The 22,979-nt window shown below is 55.9% G+C and overlaps 2 protein-coding genes across 9 annotated transcripts in view; one reads left to right on the forward strand and one right to left on the reverse strand.

The window, feature by feature from the left end:
• PKD1 (polycystin 1, transient receptor potential channel interacting) overlaps positions 1-13,096 on the forward strand; it is a 107,286-nt gene extending 94,190 nt beyond the window's left edge. For all 4 annotated transcript variants that reach the window (XM_053275937.1, XM_053275939.1, XM_053275938.1 and 1 more), the window contains exons 37-46: positions 262-456; positions 950-1,089; positions 2,006-2,133; positions 2,779-2,953; positions 3,322-3,447; positions 4,586-4,760; positions 5,525-5,812; positions 6,668-6,802; positions 7,651-7,965; positions 8,688-13,096. In XM_053275937.1, the coding sequence (XP_053131912.1) occupies positions 262-456; positions 950-1,089; positions 2,006-2,133; positions 2,779-2,953; positions 3,322-3,447; positions 4,586-4,760; positions 5,525-5,812; positions 6,668-6,802; positions 7,651-7,965; positions 8,688-9,269 (2,259 nt within the window). In that variant the 3' untranslated portion in view covers positions 9,270-13,096. The remainder of the gene's footprint in view (positions 1-261; positions 457-949; positions 1,090-2,005; positions 2,134-2,778; positions 2,954-3,321; positions 3,448-4,585; positions 4,761-5,524; positions 5,813-6,667; positions 6,803-7,650; positions 7,966-8,687) is intronic.
• Positions 13,097-13,395: 299 nt separating this feature from the next.
• TSC2 (TSC complex subunit 2) overlaps positions 13,396-22,979 on the reverse strand; it is a 41,001-nt gene continuing 31,417 nt past the window's right edge. For all 5 annotated transcript variants that reach the window (XM_053275944.1, XM_053275943.1, XM_053275941.1 and 2 more), the window contains 10 exons: positions 21,908-22,068; positions 20,920-21,434; positions 20,567-20,642; positions 19,888-19,974; positions 18,678-18,864; positions 17,761-17,900; positions 16,852-16,930; positions 16,552-16,643; positions 15,840-15,938; positions 13,396-14,924 (listed from right to left, as the gene is read on the reverse strand). In XM_053275944.1, the coding sequence (XP_053131919.1) occupies positions 14,757-14,924; positions 15,840-15,938; positions 16,552-16,643; positions 16,852-16,930; positions 17,761-17,900; positions 18,678-18,864; positions 19,888-19,974; positions 20,567-20,642; positions 20,920-21,434; positions 21,908-22,068 (1,604 nt within the window). In that variant the 3' untranslated portion in view covers positions 13,396-14,756. The remainder of the gene's footprint in view (positions 14,925-15,839; positions 15,939-16,551; positions 16,644-16,851; positions 16,931-17,760; positions 17,901-18,677; positions 18,865-19,887; positions 19,975-20,566; positions 20,643-20,919; positions 21,435-21,907; positions 22,069-22,979) is intronic.

The raw sequence follows: 22,979 nt of genomic DNA on the forward strand, positions 1-22,979 counted from the left end.
TCCGTTCTATGAATGCTGCAGAGAGCCTCCTGGGCAAGCGGCAATGGTGGTGACACGGATGTAAGAGCCCTACTCATGAGAGAGAGAGGGGGAGAAAGACTGAGAGAGAGAGAGAATGAACCAATCAGCTCCCAGCATTTGTTTTAACGGGATCTAAATGAGCCAGACAAAGTGGGCATCACCGGAGCTGCCGTTGGCATCTGAACCCGTCCCCCAGAGAGTCGCCTTGCACTGAAACGCCATCTCTGCTCCTGCCATCAGGTTGTGCTGGAAGCCCTTTATTTCTCGCTGGTGGCCAAGCGCCTGCACCCCGAGGAGGATGACACCCTGGTGGAGCACCCCTTCGTCGAGCACGTTTCCGAGAAGATCAGCAAAGTCCGGCCGCCTCAGGGATTTGCCCTTTTCCAGGCCAAGGAGGAGGCCCGGAAAGTGAAACTCCTGCACCGACTGCTGAAGGTGGTGACCAGAGGGGGCGGTGGGGAGGCGTTTGGGGGGGGGGCGCCTCTGCGGCTTGAGGGGGTTGGGACCCCTTCCCTGAAACAGGGATTCCCTGACGGTGTTGACGAGAGCTCCCAGCATCTCCAGCTGCAGTGGCCTTTGGCTGGGGATGATGGGAGTTGTAGTCCACCACTTCAGGGAACACTGGTTGGGACTTCACCTTGATGTGACAGGGGAGGAGGAGTGGGGGGGCAGGGATGTGGTGAGAAGGGCCTGGAGGAGCAGCAGGCACCCTACGGATGTCCAGGAGGAGGAGGAGGGCTACTAGCCCGGACTCCCTGCCTTAAGGACAGTCTCTGCCCGTGAGCAGCAGCAGCACAGCCATGCTTCAGCCAGGCGTGTGCATGCTCCAGGTGGCTTTTCTGCAGAGACAGCCCTGCCTCCTTCTCGGCAGAGCCGTAGATGCTCAGCCTCCCCGTCCGTCCGCCTGTCTCCCTTCTCCCCACGCTAGAACTTCCTCGTCTACATGCTGTTCCTGCTGGCCGTCCTCCTCACCAACTACGGCGACATCTTGCACAGCAGCCGGGCCTTCCTCCTGCAGAGCGCCGTCAAGCAGCAGCTGGGCAGCGAGCAGTTCCTGCGCATTCAGAGGTACTGATTCCTGCAAGCCCAGCTGCCTCGTGTTTGCAATGCAGCCCTTGCTGCCTTCAAGGTCAGCCTGAGGGGCCGGATCAGTCCCAGCTCTCTGCACAATGGGGCGGCGGCGGCGTTGTCTTCTCCCTGCCCCTCCTCGACAAGTTGCAGGCCCTTCTTTCTGTTCAACACCGAGCCTGCTGCTGTCACGGGACAGTGTGCCGTAGGGCGGATACCTTATGGGCCACAGTGTGCATATGTGCCTTTCAGTGCAGAATGCCCCAGATTCAGGTCCCTGGCATCTTAAGAGCATAAGATCAGCCCTGCTGGATCAGGCCCGAGGAAGCCCATCTAGTCCACCATCCTGTTTGCCACAGTGGCCCACCAGATGCTCCTGGGAAGCCCACAGGCAAGAGCTGAAGGCAGGCCCTCCCTCCTGCTGTGACTCCCCTGCAACTGGTACTCAGAGCCATCCTGCCTTTGAGGCTGGCCTAGTAGCCCTTGATAGACCTTTCCTCCGTGAAGTTATCCAAACCCCTCTTCAAGCCATCCAGGTGGTTGGCTGTCCCCACATCTTGTGGCAGAGAGTTCCACAAGTTGATGATGCGTTGTGTGAAAAAGTAGATCCGTTGGTTGGTCCTAAATTTCCTGGCCATCCATTTGACTCCTGGTCAGACTTTTTGCAGTTCGAGAGGACTGTTGCAGTCAGGGGGGGCTGCTCTGGGCTAGGTGGGCCAGGAAGGCATCTCCACGCGTAGCAAAGGTTGTAGCAGCAGAAGCCAACGGAAGCCCCCAGAGCAGGATTCCTTTGCTGTCCAAAGGGAGTCAGTGGGCCCTGGGGAGCAGGGCGGCTTCTCAGTCAGGTTGCGTTTGTGTGCCACACTCAGCTCGTGCCTTGCTTTCCTCCCCCCAACTCCCCGCCACCCGGGCACAGACCCGATGACTTCTGGGTGTGGATGTCGCAGGGGCTGTTGCCGTATCTGTACAAGAACCAGTCCAGCCAGGAGAGCTACAGCACCACCCTGGGAGCCCCACGGCTGCGGCAGGTTCGCTGGCAAGCAGGTATGTGGGATGGGTTCAGTAAGCTCTACCTGACAGATGGCCAGCCTGCAGGCAACATGGGAGAGGGAGGAGCTGCCCGGGCTTCTGCTGGGAAGCAGAGGCGGCTGCGCCCCCTTTGGTGCCCCCTGCCCAGGCTTGTAAGGATGAATTGGCCCTTTTGGTATTGAAAATGGACTATGTCCCTGCTATGGAGAGGAGAGCTGGTCTGGTGGCAGCCAGCAGGGCTTGTCCCCTTAGCTAAGCAAGGTCTGCCCTGGTTGCATATGGATGGGAGACTAGAAGTGTGAGCCCTGCAAGATATTCCCCTTATTAGGGGATCGAGCCACTCTAGGAAGAGCAACTAGGCTCCAAGTTCCCTCCCTGGCAGCATCTCCAAGATAGGGCTGGGAGAGCTTCCTGCCTGCAACCTTGGAGAAGCTGCTGCCAGTCTGTGAAGACAATACTGAGCTAGATGGACCAATGGTCTGACTCAGTATATGGCAGCTTCCTGTGTACTAAACAGTAATTTCACACACACACACACACACACACACACACACACACACACACACACACACCCCATCACCTCTCAGTCAAGAGCTCAAAAGGCAAGGCAGTTTACAAGGCAAACAGATGACAGAGTCCTGACTGTTGTGTTTTTTCCAGCGGGCTGTCCGGATTCTGTTGGCCGTGCCCTTGGCAGGATCGATCTGCCTGCAAGTGGGAGGGCGTGTGTTTCCAGTTCCAGCGGCTTCGATACTGCCAGTTACGCAGCCGGCTGGAAGCCCGTCCTCAGCAACCTCACGCGGCCATGGGCCTACGCCCCACCTGACCTTGCTGGGTAAGAAGCAGCACCTTCTTTCTCCCTGCAGCACCAGAGCAGGAAGCAGGGTTCCCACGCCCAGCACAACCCACCCCCTGCTCGTTTCCCATGTGAATGAGCTCTGCTTCCGCCGTTTCCTCTTTGCCGAAGGCCAGGGCAGAATTGATGCCTGCCGCAGCCAAACTAGGGAGACTTCTGAGATGCCTTCCCTCCGAATTGGCTTTTTCTAATCAGGGCAGCAGCATTGTCTGCCATGCTGGTAATCTGCTCCTTTTTTTTTTTTTTTTGGTTTGGATTTCCAGAATTGCTTTCCCCAGAGCTTTCCATGTCCAACTGATCCCAGCTTGACCTGAGGGGCTTCTCCCCTTCCCCTGCTTCTGTTTCAGAGTCTGGTACTGGGGATCTCTTTCCTTCTATGACAGCAGTGGTTATGTCCAAGAGCTGGGAACCACTTTGGAAGAGAGCAAGGCCCGCCTGGAAGGTCTCCAGCAGAACAACTGGATCAACAACATGTAAGCGGAGCTTAGGCTGAGCAGGGCACGCTCTGAACAGATCTGCGGGCGATCAGCCCTGCGGCTAGGCATCGAACAGCCCAATTCAGAGTTTATGCCATACAAGTGTACAGATGTTTCTGCACTCGTACATGTGTTTGTGTGAATGACTGCAGCTGCGTTCATTTTTAAAAGCCAGCCTGGGTGCAGGCCCTTCAAATGCATGGTACAGATGGGAAATTTACTTCTGTACCTGCATTCAGCATAACATGTGAATGACTGGACCTGTGTATAGATCTGCACCCGTGTACACTTGTTGTACGAGTGTTGAACAGAACGTGTGAATGAGCCTAATATGTTGTCCCCTGGTAACTGAGCAAAGAGGGCCCTTGTTGAAGTGGGGATTCTCTGTTGAGCAAGGGGAGAGCAACTGGCCCTATCCAGCCCCAGCACAACACCCCTCCAGTGTCTGTTGCTGGAGTCTATCTGACGTTTCTTTTTTAGATTGATAGCCCTTTGGGGACAGGGAGCCATTTTATTTATTTCTATCTATGTAAACCGCTTTGGGAACTTTTGTTGCCAAGTGGTATATAAGTATTCGTCGTATCCATAGATATCTAATAGCCCTGCTAAAAGATGGTCATCTTCTTACTGCATATTTTTAAAATTATGGCGTGCTTTTATTACTAGGGGCCACCTAATGGCGCAGCGAGGAAGCAACCTGCCTAGAGAGCAGGAGCCTATTAATTGAAATCCCTGCTGGTATTTCCCCCTGTCCTATATTGGGCAGCAGTGATATAGGAAGATGCTGAAAGGCATCATCTCATACTGCGCGGGAGGAGGCCATGGTCAACCCCTCCTGTATCCTACCAAAGAAAACCACAGGGCTCTGTGGGCGCCCGCAGTCAACTTGAGGGCACGATCTTTCCTTTCCCTTTTATTACTAGAAAGGTGCCTCCTTCTGACTTCCATTCATGAGGTCTGCATTATGTGGCGTTTCCGTGTTGAATGGTGGGGTCAGCTCCTGCTTTGCTACGAATCAGCATCTTTTGTGTCCTGCGAGAGCTGGAGAATCCCCCTCCTCCGTAGGGCCCACCGGTCAGCTCCTCCTCCTCCCGCCTGCTGCCTGCTCTGACGGCCTCCTTTCCATCCCCTGCAGGAGCCGAGCGGTCTTTGTGGAGCTGGCCCAGTACAACCCCGCCCTGGGCCTCCACGCGGTCATCACGCTGAGGCTGGAGTTCCCCGCGGCAAGGCAGGCGCTGCCGGCGGTCGCCATCACGCCCTTCCCGCTGCTCCCGCTCAGCAGGGGGGTGACGCTGCAGCTCCTCATGATGGTCAGTCCTGGGGGCCCTTCTCCCCTCTCCGTTAGACCTTGGGGGACCCTGCCGAGGCAGAGAAGACTCCTTTGGGGCCGCGCATTTTCTTACTCCTTTGATTAGGCAAGCGGCTTGGAGAACTCTCTTTGCTGAAGAGCAGTAGATCCGTCATCTCAATGAACAACGACCGTGCTTTGGAGCTCTGAAGGACCTGAGCGTACAGCCCAGGGAGGACCGCCAGGCCAAGAGCGAGGAGGGAACAGCAGCAACTGCTCCTCACGGGCCGGGGGCGCCCAAGGAGGCATTGCCGCTTCTGGTCGCTGGCGGATGCATTTGCCCCTCTCTCTCCCATCCAGCCTGGCCCCAGCATGAATGATAGCTGCGCTGTCTGCAGGCAGGCCATTCATCAGGTTAACCATGCAGCTCTACCTGACGAATGGCCAGCCTGCAGGCACTACGGCTCTCGGGTGGAGCAGGAGAGAAGAAGAGCAATCCCAGTTGCGGCTGGGAAGCAGAGGCCGCTGTGCCTCCTTTGGTGCCACTGCTGGGAAGGAGTGAGGACCCTTTGGGGCCAGAATGCCTTTTCCTCTTTCTCCTGGGAAACCTGGAGAGACAGGGAAGCCCTTCTCGGGGGGCCCGTGAAAGAGTCGAGGAAGGGAGAGAACTCAGAAGTGACGTGGCTGCTTTCTCCACCGGGTAAAATTTCAGAGACCGCCGTCTTCCAAAACAAGCCGGAATGCCTGCTTCCCTCCTCTCTCAATCCTGCTTGTCTCCCGATCTAGGTGTTCCTCATGATTGTGGTGGTCTACCTGGTGGTCTCGGAGTGCCTCTCCATCAAGAAGGCCGGCCGGGCCTATTTCACTCTGCTCCGCAGCTACAGCCAGTGGTTGGTCATCTTCCTCACCACCTGCACAGTGGCCGTCCACCTCAGCCAAGCCAGCCTGGCTGACCGGCAGTGGGCCAGATACCTGAAGGACAGACAAGGCTTCACCAACTTCTACCAGGTGGCTTCTCTCCACACCACCTTCAGCAGCCTGGCTGCCTCGCTCCTCTTCGTGCTGACCGTCAAGGTAGAGTTGCAAACGGGGTCTGCGTTGCAAAGACCACATCACCCTTTCGACTCTGGGGAAGAGCAGAGGAAAGCCACCTCTTGGGGCAGGATGGGGGAGACGCGCAGGGCAGGACCAGTTGAGTCGACAGACGCGGTGGGCTGAAACTGGCTCAGGCCACAGCTTCGTTCCTCCTTCCAAGCAGGCTGCCTGCCTTCTGTTTCTCCTACTAGCTGAGCAAAGAGGCACCATTTTAGTGGTGATTCTCTTTGCTGAGCAGGGGGAGAGCAACTGGCCCTCTCCGTCCCCAGCACAGCATCCCTCCAGTGGCTGTTGCTGGTGTCTGTGTTTATTTTTTTAGATTGTGAGCCCTTAGGGGACAGGGAGCCATTTTTATTTATTTCTATGTAAGCCGCTTTGGCAACTTTTGTTGAAAGTACATAAATATTTGTCGTATTTGTATTTCTCGTTATGGCATGATGCTCAGTCCGTAGACCAGATTTAACGTAATTATTTTTTCAAGCACCACATTAAATGGCCCTGAGGATGGCAGTGGGGCAGGAGAGAGGTGGAGTTCTAGTGACGACATGGAGACCTGCCAATCAGTGCCATGCATGGCCAGCTCCTCCTGCAAAGGTGGAGTTCTGCCTCCCTCTGCCAGGGCTGAAGACTGGACAAAAATCAGTCCATTTGCCTTGGATGCAATGAGGGATTCTTCATGCTCTGTGCATCTTCTCCCTTGCAGAATGGGAAAAGAATAATCCTTTCAGGACCTTAGCTGGTCTACAAGAGATGGGAGTGGTGCCCCGTAGAGGGTTAGCATTTGTAGCCAAGCATTTATAGCCCACTTTGGTCTTCATCTTTCTTCCCAAACAGGCTTCCCAGCAGCTGCGCTTCGTCCGACAGTGGTCCACCTTTGGCAAGACTTTGCAGAGATCTGCGAAAGAGCTTCTGGCCACAGGGCTGGGCTTTGCAGTCCTCACTCTGGCCTACGCACAGCTTGGCTTCCTGGTAAATCTGGCTTCTCATAAGCATGGAGAGAGAGAGAGAGAGAGAGTTGAGTGGCCGGGGCTGCCTTGGAGTCCGTTCCGATATTTCTTGGAGGTGCCTCTGCTCCGAGTGGGAGTCCCCAGTTCAGCATCTCTGTACACACAAACAACTTGGATGCATAGACTTGCATCCTTGGGCACCACCAGGGCGCTTTCCAGATTAGACCCTGCAACAGGGTCACATCGTATCCCGGCAGTGTGCTTCCACACTTCCTGCGTTGTGACATCGCAGTCCCTACGCGGACAGCAGGGTGCCATTCACATTTCCAATGCCTTGTTTCAAATTTAATTGCTGTGATATAGTGCTATGACATCGTGTATCTTGCATAAAAAGGTTGCTGCTTTTTCGGGTGGTTAGTTTCTGCAAGATGGCTCCTCCTGCTGTTTACGTTTCAAATGCAACTTGCCCAAATGGAGGCATTTTGCTGCTGATGAGCAGCTAGGCTGGAAAGCCGCCGGGTACCGTTCCTGTGAGGTTGGCTGCTTCCCAAAGGCCCTGTCCACACCGGGAGGAGTGTCCAAACCTCCCTTGTGCTTGTGCGACTCCCAGAGCCGAGAGCAAGAGGGACAGAAGAGAGGAGGCTACCAGGGGGAACCTCTTCTTGGTTTGGGGCCGGGGGAGGAATGGTTGTGTGCTGGAGGCAGGCAAGAAGACCTTGTGGGGAAAGAGCAGCTGCAGTGGGCGAGGGAGCAAGGGGGCACGTGGGGGCTGCAGGATTTGGACTGGCCAAGCACGGCTTTAGCCTCAGGTCCTATGCTTCTGTGGTCCCTGCCAGCGCGCTCACGGCCACGCCTTGGTCTTCTGCCCAGCTCTTCTCCTCCAGCTCCGAGTCCTTCCACAGCTTCCCTGGGGCCCTGCAGCTCCTGTTCACGGCCCTCCGCAGCCGCCTGAGCCCGCGCCTCTGCCTCCCAGACCGCACGGGGCTCTCCAGCCTCTTCTGCACCACCTACGTGGTGCTGGAGCTGTGGCTGGTGCTGCGGCTCTTTGCCGTGGTGCTCCTCCATCACTACCGCGAGACCCGCTTGGAGATGTACCGGCCAGCTTTCGAATCGCAGGACTACGAGATGGTCGAGCTTTTTGTCCGGAGACTCAAGATGTGGATGGGATTCAGCCGAGTCAAGGAGGTGAGGGCTGCCCACAAGGCGTAGGGGTGTGTGTGTGTGTGTGTGTGTGTGTGTAACTGAGGTCGGAGGTGGGGGTGGGGGGAGAGAAAGGACTGCAGTTGTCTCTGTCAGCACCGCATGCTTGCAGAGGAGCAACGTAGGATCATGGCTGCCATATACCGAGTCAGTCCATTGGCCTGTCTAGCTCAGGATTGCCTACACAGACTGGCAGCGGCTTCTCCAAGGTGGCAGGCAGGCGTCTCTCTTGGAGATGTCGGAGGGAATTTGGAACCTTCTGCCTGCAAGCAGGTAGGCGCTCTTCCACTGAGTTATGGCCCCATCTCCTCAGGGGAACATCTCCCAATGCTCACACATGTAGTCTCCCATTCAAATGCAAACCCAGGCAGACCCTGCTCAGCAAAGAGGGGAATTCATGCTTGCGGCCGCCAGACCAGCTCTCCTCCAGGCAGCAACGGCAAGGGCCAGCTCGCCGCAGTGTTTCCTCTCATGGGCTCTCAGATGTTGTGGACTACAACTCCCCGAATCCCCAAGCAAAAGCCGTTGCAGCTCGGCATTCTGGGAGTTGTAGTCCACACCACCTGGGAATCCCTGTTAGAAGAAGGAACACTGGCTAGCAGGCGGCGGCAGCAGCTGGTGCTGCCTCCACTCTGTGTCCCCCATCATTTGCCTGGTGTTCTGTGCCCTGTACTGACGAGAGCCCTTTTCTCTCCCCGCTGCTGCAGTTCCGGCACAAGGTGCGCTTCGAAGGGATGGAGCCCCTGCCCTCCCGCGCCTCCAGCCAGGACTCCCGCTCCCTGCAAGTCCCCACGCCCAGCGCCACCTCGGACAGCTCCCGGGCCTCCACCTCCTCCAGCCAGCTGGACGGGCTCAGCCTGGCCCCCAGCACCCAGGACAGCTCGGAGGCCGATTCGGACGTGCAGCGCCTCCTCTCGGTCCTCGAGATGCTGCTCAGCCGGTTTGACCGGGTGAACGAGGCCACGGAAGAGGTGTTCCGCATGGAGCGCCGGCTGGAGGGCACCTGGAGCTGGCAGGCCAGGAGGAGGCCCCGCCAGAGGGCCGAGCAGCCCACAAGCTGGCCCGGCCCCCCTCGGACACATGCCGGATCGCTGTCCTCCGAGGCGGCCCCCGTCGGCAGCCGGCTTCTGTCCTCCCAGCCCCTGAGCAGCTCGGTGCCCAGCAGGATCGTCCGAGCCAGCCAGGCCTCTCTGCTCGCTCCGCACAAGGCACCCGCCTCCCTCGTGCCGGCGGTCAGGAAGAAGAAGCCCTTGCGGGCCAACAACCGAGTCCACCCCAGCGGCAAATAGCAGCCGTGTTCCAGGCGGAAACCAAGGGGCTTGTGGCCCACCGACAGGCCGTCCTGCATGGGAGGCCGCGGCTCAGCTGTTTCCCAAAGCTCCGGCGCTCTTCCCTTCTGCAGGATCCGAAGGGCTGGGAGCGCAGCATGTTCGTCAGCTTGATGCCCCTGGACGTGTGGAGCAGATCGCAGCTGGTGCCCCGTGGGCAGCGAGGAGGGGCTAGGAATAGCAGGGGGGCTCCTGTTCCCTTGTGGCCCCTGGGGGCTGCCTGGGGACAGTGCAATTTTCCACAGTATTATGGCTTCCTCAGAGAACAAGCAAGGCCTCTTGACTGTCTCTGGAAGGGGGGAGAAAACCCCCTGGGAAGGTGAGACCCACTTCCATGGTGGGCGGAGGGGGAACAGCAAGAAGGAGCGCCCAGTTCCTCTGAGAGAAAACCCACAAGGAAGTAAAACCAGGTTTGTGAAGAAAAAGTTAGAAAATGCAGCCCGTCCATCACTTTTGCAAATTGCTTTCTTGAAAGCTGCTGGAGGCAAAAGTTGGAAGAGCCGGGGTGAAGGACCCCCAAAAGATCTCCAGTGTTCAGCAGGCTGAACTCAAGACATGAAAAGAGGAGATTCTATGCATCCTGGCAGGGTCAGTTTCTCTCATGAACTTTGCAGGTTTTACAAAGAAGATGCACTTTGGAGGAAGAACGATACAGGGTGGAAATGACTGGATTTGAAATGCACACGCAGAGCAGGCGTCTCTTTGCAGGGATTGGATCTGGATTGCTTTTCTCCTCCAGAATTTCATCCTAGGTCTATTTAAGAGAAATCCAAAAATGCCACCAGCCGGAGATTTCCTTTCTCTTTTTAAAAAAAGAGTCTTCTCCTAGACCAATACAGCGTTCAAAACCTTAATTTGCCGGTCTTGAAGATGGCAATTTGCTCATTTGAATGGGCCCAAAGGAGTTGGAATCTTGTTGCCGGGAAGGTTGCCGTTTGGCGAGAGAGCCCCGTGAGCTGGATTCACTGGGTTCCCCTCCCTTTGGCGTATTTCCCTCATTGAACCAGCTGAGTAGGTTCAAATGTGTTGTGTTGGTCACGTCATTTTATAGATTGAGGAATATGACTGAGCATACTTTATTTTATATATATGTGTGTGTGTGTGTGTGTGTGTTGTAGGTGTGTGTGTGTGTTTGTGTATTTGGTTTACTATTTGTATTTACTGCCCAGCACTTTAATCAATGCTTTCCTTAGCTAATGGTGACACACACAACTTTTAAAATAAGAGCAGGATAATATATCGTGGAAGCAGTATTTCGTTTTTAAAAAAATCATAAATTGAAACTGGCCACTGGAATATGACCACAGACACGCTGCTTGCCGCTCTCCTTGCTCCTAGCCCCCACGGAAATGCCACCTTGCGGCCCCCACTTTTAGAAGGCTCTAGAGCAAGCAAGTGGCGGAAGAATTCAGGACAGGCGTGGGCCACATCCTCGCAGAAGGGTGCTTGGGCACTTTTGGTCTGACTTCTGATTAAAAATGTTTAATTACAGCTCATTATTCGGGAGCGCCAAAGATGACAGACAGGCGACATTGAGAGGATGCTGATCTGGAAGTTCTTTCCACCCCAAAGAAACCTCTGCCGTCCACCCCACAGTGTGCCACAACCGTGAATGAAGCCCCCAGAGTTACAGGTGTTGCCCAACCCCTGCTTTGAAGCATGGTGTGGTTAATCCTTGGAACTGCCCACTGTAGGGTGTAGATATTATTCATCTGGTCTCCAACATGTTTCTTGCTTTTACGCAAGAAGACTTTTGATTTGGATATGCCTTTGGAGTGTCCCAGAACCAAAGTGTAGACCTCTTGTTTGCAAATCAACACTGTCTCCCGCACAATGCATTAGAAAGAATAAATAGACCCCTCCCGGGGAATCTGCAGCTGGTCTGTGGGTCCTCTGGTGCCTTGGCTGCCCTCCACCCTTGGCGCTCCTTCTCCAACACGTTCTCTTTCTTCTCCCAAACTATGGGGTTTCTTCTGTCTTCATATTCCACCGGCCAGTTTAACGTTATATATATTGTAAGTAATTTATATGGGATTTTTACAAGGAGAAAAATAATGTATATTTTTGTATGTTGGCTATATTTTTATAGCATTGGTACTGTGCTTGACACGTGTAGATAGGGAGTTATTTAAAAGAAGTAATAAGGTGTGTGTTAGATGTCCTCTTGCTAATACGTTGTGTTCTGGATGGGTGGGGTGGCGCATGGGTGGGATTTTGTGCCACGGGCAGTTGGGGAGATTTCTGTTTTTCCCGTCGGTCCAGGGCAGGGAGCTGGAACTCTCTGCAGGGCACGCTGGTGCCAGATCCCCAGAATCCTTTGCTAGGCCTAAAAGGAACCCAGCTGTTCAGTCTGGCCTCTGACTGGGTTTCCACAAGTGCTCTTACAGAATGTGGACTGCTTATTTCACCTCCGTCACTGGTAGGAGTTGCAGTTTCTTTTTCGGGAAGGAAATGATTTAACTTTTTCTCTAGAACCATCACCCCTAAGTGGGGACATTTTTGTCTCTTTAATGAGATTTCATTATTTATAAGGGTGCTATTTTTGAACTTAAGCTTTTCTTTAAAAAAAACCAAGCTGCTTTATTGTGGGGTACAAAGAGAGGAAAGGCAAGTGCTTCACAGCCTTCGGTGGAAACAGGAAACGTTGCCAAGAGGGAGGGAGAGGGCAAGTGGGTTGAGAGAGAGAGAGAGAGAGAGAGACGTTGAATGACATTTGGGTGGGCCAAGGTGCTTGGCATTCTAAAGATGTCTGTTTGGAGGCAGAAAAAGGAGGGGAGGATTTTTCAGGGTTGCCTACAATCAGAGGGCAAATGTGGCAGATCTTCCATTCTGGTTGAGAAATTGAGCCACTCTCCTGCCTCTCTTGCTGGTTAGGAGGCAGCACATGAAACTAGTGCAGAGTTGGACAAGAGTAGACCTCCGCTGGCAGAACGGCAGGAAATGGAGATATTTGGGCTTCTGCAAAAGAACAGAGCCTCAGATGAGTGCATGGCTTGAACTAAGTGGAAGGCGTCACTCTGGTTAGTCTGCACCATTAAATGTTCTCATAGGGTCTCTTTAAAGTAGGTATTTACAGGGGGCCACACAGTCAAATCAGGGAAGCAAGAGCCTCAGGAAAGGAGCAGCGTTTGAGTGCTGTACCTAAAAGGAAGCAGGAAACATGCTGGGGAGGAGGCCCAGTGCCTTCCAGGAAGCACCCTTCTTGGAGGAGTCGCATGTTCCCAAGGCTTGGCTGCGAGAGCTACTTCAGTGTGGCACCTGTGTGCCCCTCAGCAATGAACCCATGCCATGCCCCTAACAAGCAGGTAAACTCCTGAATGCATATTTTGGTCTTCCACTCACAGCCAGATGGTTTTATTTATTATCACCTGAAATCCCACACACAGGGGTTCACAAAAAGTGGGTGGCCCAAATGCCACAGGACTACAACTCCCATCATCCCCAGCTGCAATGGCCTTTAATGGGAGTTGTAGTCCAGCAATAGCTGGGCCCACCCACCTTTGAGAACCCCTGCCTATTTAGATGTCTACAGTATCTTGCTGCTTAATAAGAGAACCCCATCAGCTCCCCCCGCACCAAAAAAAAAAAGCCCCATCGCTTCTTCAGGGTTTTTTTTGCAAAGGCTTCCTGTAGCAATGGCAGAACAAGAACCGGTGTGCTTGATAACATTTGCAGACAGAATGTTTTCTTTTGTAATAGTGGGAACCTTAAAAAAAAACAAAAACCAAACACATGACAAAGTCAGTTTTTTAAAAATAAAAACGACAGCTCAATAAACACTTGAGTGTTTTACAAAACAAGTTGTGTGTGTGTGTGTTTTGCTATGGCTAATTAAATGAGGATTTTTCGATTAGAACCGTAGTCCAGGAAGGTTCTTATTTAAAAGCCCTCATGTGTAGAGCAGGGAACAGCAGCGCAGTTGAAAAGAAATGCGCTGGAGGGAGACACATCTCCCATGGCAGGAAGTTCCAGAGGTCTGAACCCTTTGCCAGGGCCGTGCTCTGCAGAACCCTTCACGCAAGAGATTAATCCAGCCCTGGACAAGCCAGGAGGAGGAAGTGAGAAGCAACATGGAGGAGGAATCAGGTAGCCATACAAATGCTTTATTCAAAACCGCCTCATAAGACATTTGCCAAACAGGATGGGATACAAGAATCTTAAAGGACATTTGACCCTCTTTAGCCAGCCCCCCCCCCCGCCCCGTCCCCTCCAAGGAAGGCCAGCTACAGACAAAGCCCTTGCCGCCTCGGTGGGTCACCCCTTCCGAACAAAGGCAAACAGTGCCTTGGGGAGGGGGGAAACCAGCGGGACAGCCCACGTGGGGTGCGGTTTCTCCAGCTGCAGCGGAACACCCCCCTCAATCATGGCTCTGCCTTGAGGACACCTTCCTCTAAGCTTTTCCAGCAAGCCTTCAGACATCCATACCCCCACCGTAAGCAGGTTTCATACAGTGAGATGGAATTGCCCCCACCCCGGCCTAGTCCCGGGTCCCCCTGCTGGCTTGCCAGGATCCTAGTGAGTCAACATCAGCAGCGGCTCATGCAGGGACTTCAAGGAATTGGACAGCTGGACATCCCGCACAGGAGGGCTGTCTGACCATTCGGTTCATCCAAACCAAGTGACTCATTTGTGGGTTTCAAAGAGCAAAGCCTGAGGGTGGGGAGAGAACCTGAAAAAGACAGCAAACACCCACCCACCCCGCCCGCTTTATTCTAGAAAAAGTGTCCCCCCCCCTCCCCTACAGGCTTTCACATCTCTAGCCCCTGCTTTGCAGGTTGCGTCAATCACACAATGGTGGTAGCCCAACCCACCAGCCTCAGCATAGTGGGGGGGTGAGTGGGGTTGCTTTCAACTCTGCCGGGGAAAAGGTTTCTTGGATTCACTCAAAGTGCCTTTTCGATCTAAGCTCAAACATCCACCCACACAAGCTCCCCGCCTGACATTCTGCTTGCCTCCAAGGTAATAGCTGTTGGCATGGGGGCAGGGACTGGAGAGCCAGATGGCCCCCTCCCTGCAAAAAGCCCGTTCCCAATCCCACTCTTGCCATGCAAACGTTGTGCGAAATCTGAAAGGAGGGACGCCTGCGAGGCAAGCCAGAAACACGCTTGGCTGCTGAAGCTGGTGTCGGCCTCTTGGATCCTTTGCTTCGACCACTTCAACACCAAGCAAACACTTTGGCTTTGCCTCCCTTCAATGAGAGACGCTGACCCTGAAAGTGTTGGTTGAAAGAGCAGTCATGAAGAGTCCATTCACACCACCTCTTCCACGGCTGGAGCGTCCAGGATAGCATGACAGGCAGAGCCGGAGGCAGGTGTCAAGGATGGGAGCGGGGCCGTGGCCGCCACATCTGGGGGCTGCCGGGACAGAATCATCTCCTCCTCCTCCCCAGTCTGGGAAAAGCTCCGTCCCCTGCATGCTGGACGGTCCGACCCAGGGCCGACCTTTACCCTAAACAAACTCTGTGAAGTCATCCACCGAGGAGATGAGCCGCTTCCTCTGCCCCGTCTCGTAGGTGGGGGCTGGGTCCTGGGGCACGGGGACCGCGGCTTTGGCAGGGCCTGAAGGGTGGTGCATGGTGGGGAAGCCGGACGCTTGGTACTGGGTTTCCTCTCGGATCTGAAAGGAAGAGAAAACACTGAACAGGAGGCAGTTCCAGGGCTTCACGCACAGCACCTCCGGAATCTGCGCAACAGCCCTGTGAGGGAGGCCAGAATCCTCTTCACACTGGGGACAGGTTGCCGGTGTGTTGAGACTAAGTGGGGAAATATATTCCAGCTGCAAGAGGCAAATGAGCTTGTGGCTAAGGGGAGATGTGGAACCAGGGACTGGTGTGTTCTTCACCACTGCTTTTAGGAGGCTACGGCTGCTATCCTATGCCCAGCAGCCTGTGGCTGAGGCCAAAAGAGGACACCAGGACTTGCTTCCGAGTAAACATGCACAGGATGAAGCTCCCCAAACGATCAAGGGGGTGGGGTCAGGGAACACAGCAATCCCAGCAGGCCTCTGACTTTGGCTCTCAATCAAGCAGCATACCAGTCTCACCACCCACCTGGCTGCCTCTTGGTCTCGACACACCTGCTTGCTCTCCCCCGTCATGGCCCCGGCCGACTGAGTGGGGAAGACTTCTGCAGTGAGCCCCCACCCACACGGCTGAAGGTGAAGAGGGCCTCACAAGTCCCGTCCTGTAACTGTCACCCTGGAACCAGGAGTTGGGCCAAAAAACCTCACTAGGCTCCAGAGAGAGCAGGAGAGCTTCCGGAAGGGCCTCTTGAGACTGCAAACCTTGATGTTAGCTGCTCCAAGCGGCTCCCACCTGAGCCAGAAATCCTCTTCATGAACTACTCGGATGCCTCAGTTGCAGCCTCAGAAGGCCAGCTCTAATTCTGGGCTGCAAGTGCAAAACTCGCCCTTTCTCTTTAACTCTGGTGCAAGAAGAGCTCCTGGATGTCAGACCCTTAACAGGTGGGAAATTCTGTGGGACCGGGCCACTGGGGGGCGGGGGGGGGCGGGAGGGAGTCAAGAGAGCGTTACCCTGTGTCGGAGTCTCTTGATGTGCCGCAGCCGAGCGATCCATTTCGATGGGTAGGTGTCTGTGGGGTTGGAGCGGCTGTGATGGACCTGAGAAGCCATCTAGGGAGGGCAGAGGGAAGCAAAAGAGCTCAGTCTAAGGCACAGCCCAAGCCAGCAGCGGCTGGTCCTCGTGCGCCGGGGGGGGGGGGGGCGCTTAACGAAAGGAGGCGCAGCTGCCTCTGCTTCCAGGCACCTCGGTCTGCTCCTCTCCCGCCCGGCTCCAGCGTTCACAAGAGCTGCCCTGCCTGCGGGCTGACCATTCATCAGGTAGAGCTGTGCCGTGAACGGCACACACACACACAGAGGCACACCACACACTGTGTTCTTTAGGCACCGAGAGAGGGGTGTGTGTGTGTGTGTGTAGGTGACCCACATGCTACAAGCGCCCCGCGCACCAAGGCGCCCAAGAGGTCTGCAGCCCCCAGCCCCGTGAGCAGAGACACAAAATGACCCCCGAGGGCTCAGCGTTCTGAAGCCAGCTGCGATGCCCAGCCACTCCGGGACAGCAGCAAGGAGAGCCGCATTCTGCTGGGCGCTGTCCCAGTTGCTCCTCAACCTCTCCCACCCCAAGCCCAAACTCCCCTAAAGACGCTCTATATTCAGCTACTGCCTTTAGTGAGCACAACACAACACAACACAAGTGGGGAAGGAAACAGCCCTCCAGACAACTCACGTTGGCGTGCAGCGCCATCTGACGGGCGACAAAGGGCAGGTTTTTATCAGAGACGATCTTCGCAATGCTGGTGTCGACAAGACCTTCCATGTCTGGATGCCAAGGAGAGAAGGAGGTAGAGAGGCGGACAGAGACGGGGCGCGGATGAACTTCCGTCCCTAGATGTATAGCCCCCCTTTTTACCCGCAACCCAGGAGCTTGGAGGAACCATTCCCCATGCTCCGAGAGGGTCACTCGGAGAGAAATCGTTACAGGCAGCTCTCTTCGCAAAGAGAGGGGAGAGCCGGTTGGAACCCATACCTTTCCGGCACTGGAGGGTAAGCAGGTTGCAGTTGTAATCCAGGGGCTTGATCACGACATGCACGAAGTTGAACTGACCCTGGTGGAGGGGAAAAAACACCCGGGTAGTGGAAGAGAGGCAAGGCCAGGGAACCCGCCTGGGACAGCCACGCTCAGTGGATGGTGGCTGCCCTGTGGGCCTTAGCAACCAGAGAAATAATTCCCCCCCGCCTTCGGATCAGCTGTGCTCAGCATAGGACTATGCAAGTTTTCCAACTTCACAGAGACTTTCTTCAGGCTGAAGGGCTGGAGTTCTACAGCACTTACAAGTTTGCATTCTTAAGTTTGCAACTTAAAACGTTTGCAAAAGTTTACATCTGCGGTCTGACCACTGGAAAAAAAGGTTCGGCCTCACACAGCATGCAGCCAGCAGTTAATGTCCAAAGTATGAGGTCTGGGGCCTGGTTATGCCCTCCGATTTTCCCCTCTAAGATGTGTTGGGACCAGCGACAAGGAGGCAAATGCATTGGGCATCTCCCGGGAATTCTTGGTGGTTCTTTTGCACATTTCAGGCCTGGGCTTTGGTGAGGCACTTTTTGTGCCCCAAGCGCAGGGAAATAAAATCCCTCCCATTCCTAAGCAGCCAGGGAAAGGGAGTGAGGGGGCAGCGAGAACTAGGCTGTCCTGGGCTGAACCCTGGGGCAGTGCTCTGGCGCATATAATCCAAGCCAGGTTACAAGCTGTGTACAGGCTCACAGTGCCGTCCCTGGAGGACGTGGTGCGAGAACTGCCGGGCGGAGAACTGCCCGCTGCACGGCCCAACCCAACTCGCAGCCCCAGTTTCTAGGCAAGCTGACTTGGCAGAGAGCCCCTCGCAGGAGGAAGGGGGGGGAGAGGAACTGCCTGCCTGCCGGGCACACGTTTCCCTACCTTGATGGTCCCCAGCTTGAAGTCCTCCCCAGAGTCGTTGTAAATGATGGAGACAAAGTCGTTCCCCAGGTGCCGTTTCTTGTCGCAGCGATATTTGTCCAAGACTTTGGTGGGCATCAACGTGGCAATGTGGAAAATGGCTGCAAAAGCCAAGCGAGGGTCAAACTGGGCTCCTGGCAAGGAACTCTTGGATCCTCGAGGCGCAGGTCACCGCGCTCCGGAAACGCTGCTCCGTGCTCCAGAAGGGCTGGACACACACACCCCCCCCAAGCCCACCTGCCCGGCCCAGCAGCCAAGGAACTGGGAGCATTGGGGAGCATCTAAGAGGCCCTTGCTGTGCCTCTTGGTGGGAGGCGTTTCAGCTTTCGCACGATGTACCCCAAACCGCCTAGAGACTTTGGTAGTGGGCGGTATACAAATTTGCTAAATAAAGAAAGATAAATAAATAAAAGTTCCTAGGGCACTCTGGTTTCAAAGGGTGGAAGGAAGAGAGCTGGTCTTGTGGCAGTGAGTGTGACTTGTCCCCTTTGCTAAGCAGGGTCTGCCCTGGTTTGCATTTGGATGGGAGACTGAGTGTGTGTGTGTGTGTGTGTGTGTGTGTGATCTCTGTAAGATATTCCCCTTAGGGAATGAGGCCACTCTGGGAAGAACATCTGCATGTTTGCAAGCAGCAGGATCCCAGTCCCCTCCCTGGCAGCATCTCCAAGAGAGGGCTGAGAGAGAGACTCCTGCCTGCAGCCTTGCAGAAGCCGCTGCCAGTCTGGGTAGACAATCCTGAGCGAGATGGACCCAGGGTCTGACTCAGTAGATGCCATATTCCAGCTGATGCCGAGATGCTGCTTCCACCTTAGGGAGCGAGAGGGCGAGGGCAGGAGGGAAGAGCGGCCCTCTCCCTCCGCCCCGCACGTGGCAGGTACCTTGCAGGATGTCGTCGTGCCAGCAGTAGGTGAACTGCCCGTCCTCCCCACACACATCCAGGCCGCCCAGGTAGATCTTGTCCGGCTGGCAGTCTTTCAGCTCGATGAGCTTGCCCAGGCCCGTCAGGAACTCCGTGTAGCGGTAGGAGCCGTGCTCGTTGGAGAGGATGGCCAGCTCGTTGCTGCTCTGCAGGAGGTGGGGGGCAGAGAAGGGTTGGGGGGCAGCCACCAGAAAGCGCTCAAGGGCAGGGGCATTGCTGGAGGCCCAAATGGGGGCCCAGGCCCACAGCCCCACTTTCGGCCACTCATCACACCCTGCCCCCAAGAATACGGATGTGTGTTTTTCAAAGTCTCTGTTATATTGTTATGATTTGGCACCTGTGAAGGTGGCAGCAGCAAAGAGCCCGGGGAGGCTGGGAGTTCTCTCTCCCTCGCTCTCTGCAGGCGCCTCCACGGCTGCCCTTCCTTGCTGGAAGGAGTCGTGGAGGAGGAAGGGGGCTGATGGGATCCAGGGCTCTGAGCCATTCACGGGGCGGGGGGGGGGGGATGCCCTGCCCCCTAATGACCCCCCTGCTCAGGTGGCCTTGCTTTTATCATCCGTCTCAGGTTGCAGGTGGAAGAACTGGTGATACAAAAAAGCTCTCCATGCACACAGAAAGCTAGCATGTCAGGGTTCTAGGCCTGGCCGACGTATGGAGGAGAAGGAGGCGGAAACAAGGCAGTAAAATGCCCGGCACCACTGCAGGCAGGGAGGACCCGCTTGGAACACTCCTCCTGGTTAAAACCAACAGTCACAGACCTCCCTGCACATAGGAAAACTAGCTCGTCAGGGAGAAAGGCTGAAGCCTTGCCCTCTGCCTGCTGTGCTGGTTTTCTGCTTGCAAGGAGTTTGCTATGTAGGGGAGGAGCCGGCCAAAATGCCGCCGTTCCAAAGCAAATGGGAGGCATAGCCTCAGTTTATGGGAGCAGAAGTCCAGCAACATCTGGGGACCCAGAAGGCCCGGGGGAACCGGCTGGAGGATCCCCTCCTCCCCTGGGGGAGAAGCAAGACCCAGGGCACACCCACTGCAAGGGCATTCCCAGGCGGCTCCTGAAGCCAGCGTGCAGGGAGGCTTATCCTGCAAAGGAGCTGAGCCACTCCAGCCCAGAAGGGACGCCTCTCCCGTCAGCCCCTCCTTCCATTCTAGGGCCACCCCCTCTTGGTCCTCACCTGTCCCTCTCCAACGTACAGGACGGCGATCTTGTGGGTGTCGTAGGGAGGGATCTGGTCCAGGAGCTGCACAGATCTCTCAAAGGTCTAGAAGGTGCAAAAAGAGAAGTCTCAGGATCACAGCAGCAGCAACTCCCAGTCCATCCCAGTGAGGGACTGGGTGGCAACATGCAGCCCTCTTCACCTCGGGGTGGCCAAATGCCCCCAGAAACGGTGGGCACAACCCCTCAGAGCAATGGCTGAAGTCAGAGCCTCCCCGCAGCTCAGACCCCTCCTTCCCTTCTCATCACTGCGGCTGGGGCTGATGGGAGGTGTAGTCCAACCGCAGCTGGGGAAGCGAGGTTGGGAGCCCCTGCTCTCGGAGAACAGGAGGTGCCCTGGAGAGCTTGCGGGCCACCGCTGTCCCCTGCTCTCAAATCATGGCGTCAGATCAGAACAGAGGGCAAGAGGCCTGGGGCCAGCATCCCCCGGGAACTGAGCGGGCAACCCAAAAACCCTCCCCAAGGCCCCAAGAATCCCCAACGGATGTGGAGAGCGTCCCTGAAATGCAGGAAGTTGTCCTTGGATTCCAGGTTCGCTCCAGAAACACCCGGGCATCCCACCAGCACACACCACACTCCCGCTGCCCCAGCCCTGCCCTCTCCAAAAACATAAATGTCGACATTCAGGCTCGGCTTACTTCGTTGGGCAATAAAAGGGGCTTGTTGGATTCGTCACCAAAGAAAGGAGAGTGGTACAGCTGCAGGAACACAAAGCTGGAGGAGAGGAAAGCAAAGTCCTTGAGCACCATCCCACCAAAAGCCTATGGTGCACAGCCAGCCTGCGGAACCCCCCGCCACCGCACACAGCCGTGCTCCTCCCACTCCCAGCGGCTGCTCAGTCGCCTTGTTTCCTCAGCTGACCACTGCAGCATGAAAACCTGCACCATGTCCCAAACACGGAGCCTGCGCTCGGGACATGGGAGCAGGCCTGGAGGAGTTGGGCGAAAGCCTGTCCCAGTGACAGGGGGCCCCGTCGGCGGCAGCCCCTCACCTTGGGTTGATCCCTGGCACCTTCTCCGCGTTGGGAGCCGCCGCTCTGCCCTTGAAGGGGTCTCTCTCGATCCTCTTGCCTCTCCGCGAGGGCGTCGAGTCAGAAATGGTGTAGCCTCGGGGCCGGTGGCCACTCGGGGAGCGGGGCGAAGTGGCAGGGATGCCGCCGCCGCCGCCGCCGCCCAGCCTGGCTGCCCCGGGGCTCCGGTCCTCTTCCCCTCTCCCCAGCCAGCTCCTGGCCGCCTCGCCTTCCAGGTGGCCAGACTGAGACTTGGACTTCAGGTCGCTGCTCAACTTGCCAGCCGGCTCCTCGGTGCCGGCATCCTTGAGGACTTCCTGGAGGGTCTGGAGCTCGGGAGAGGAGCTGGACTTGCTGAGGGGCTGGGAAGGCTGGAAGGAGAGGGCCTCAAACGCCCGGCTCTCCTCCAGGTTGCCGGCCCTTTCGATGGGGATGCCAACGGGCCCCAGGGCGTCTGGCTTCGGGGCTCTCTCCTCTTGGCTGGAGGTGGAAGAGGACTGCAAGAATGGAGGGGGTGGGGGTTGAGCAAAAGGTCAGCGGCCTGAGAGAATCATGACGGAAGGGACAGAGACCCTGCCTCTCCAGAAAGCTTTGCAAAAGAAAGATCTTGCAGTGTTCACACATATGGTCTCCCATTCATACGCAACCAGGGCGGACCCTGCTTAGCTAAGGGGACAAGTCATGCTGGCGACCACCAGACCAGCTCTCCTCCTCTCACCGGCTGACTGATTCGAACAGGAAGAGCCAGTCCTTAAGATCGCTGGTTTAGGGACCAGCCAAGACAGTCCTCAGTGACCCAATTTGGTCAGCAGGCCAGAAGATGTCAAGCTAGCCCAGGAGCCCACCTTGGGCCCCCAGATGATGTTGGACTACCCCTCCCATCATCCCCAGCGGCCAAAGACCACCGCAGCCCAACAGGTTCTCCCCATCCACTCTTATCACAAGATAAGGCAGCCGAGAGCCATCCTACCCTGCTGTACGTCCCATGGTCCTTGCCAGCTTTCTCCTCGCCTAGGCTTTGCTCCTGGCACATGGCTTCAAAGTCTTCGATCTCTTGGGACTCCGGGGGGAACCCGCTTTCTTTCAAGTCCGTGTCTGGTGGGCTTCCTTCTTCCAGAACGACCGCAGATTCTACCAAGAGAGAGACGTAAGAGCCACTGAAAGGCGGAGAGCAGAGACACGAGGGCAGTGAACCGACCAGTGAACCTCCAGCCTTTCCCCAACTTGGGTCTCCAGGCAGGCCGGCCACACTGAGCCCGCCCCATCTCCTTTCGCCCTCATGCTCCAGGGTGAGGAAAGCTGTGGGCCCAAGAGCTTTTACCCAACCGCCTTTCCAAGGATGAAAAGGGAGGAGACCTCCAGTCGGAGATGGCCATCTAGCACGCCAGACATCGTCAAGACATCATCTCTTGGTCGGGGATGACAAATCCAGTTTCCCCAAGGAGAGATCAGTGCCATCCTCCACGGCTTTTCCAGAAATGGTCCTCTCTGCACCTTGAGCCCTCCTTCCCTTGACCCCCTTCATCGGCCTGACCCCTTCCCGTCCCCCTCAGGGCCTCTCTAAGCCAAGCAGGAGCTCCTGGGGCGTTTTCTTGAGGTGTCCTGGCTGCCAAGTATTGGCAGGAGTAACAGCAGCAGCAGCAGCTGGAAAGATGTCAAGGAATGCGATACCGCACATGCGCTTATTCCTGCAGCACATGCACACACCAATTAGCTTTAGGCACAGGAAAGGATCACACACATTCAAAAGTGTTCTGACATTTTTAGTGCATTCTAATTGGACCCGAGACAGACGGTGGGCCAGTTCTGACCATTCTGGGGTCACACCCACCCGCCCCCTCCCAAGAACTGATCTCTGAGGCTGGAGCAGGCCTCCCCGTGCCGCCTGAGATCCATACTGCCTGCAGGCTGGCCATTCATCAGGTAGAGCTGTGCGGTTAACCTCCTTTGGCACCCCAGCGGCTTCTTAGCACAAGCCACTATGGTCTACTTGAGGAACTCAGATTATACCTCATTGCTTGAGCCTCTCAAGACAATAACCT

Source organism: Hemicordylus capensis, chromosome 13 (assembly GCF_027244095.1).
Source record: "Hemicordylus capensis ecotype Gifberg chromosome 13, rHemCap1.1.pri, whole genome shotgun sequence".
NCBI lineage: Eukaryota > Metazoa > Chordata > Lepidosauria > Squamata > Cordylidae > Hemicordylus > Hemicordylus capensis.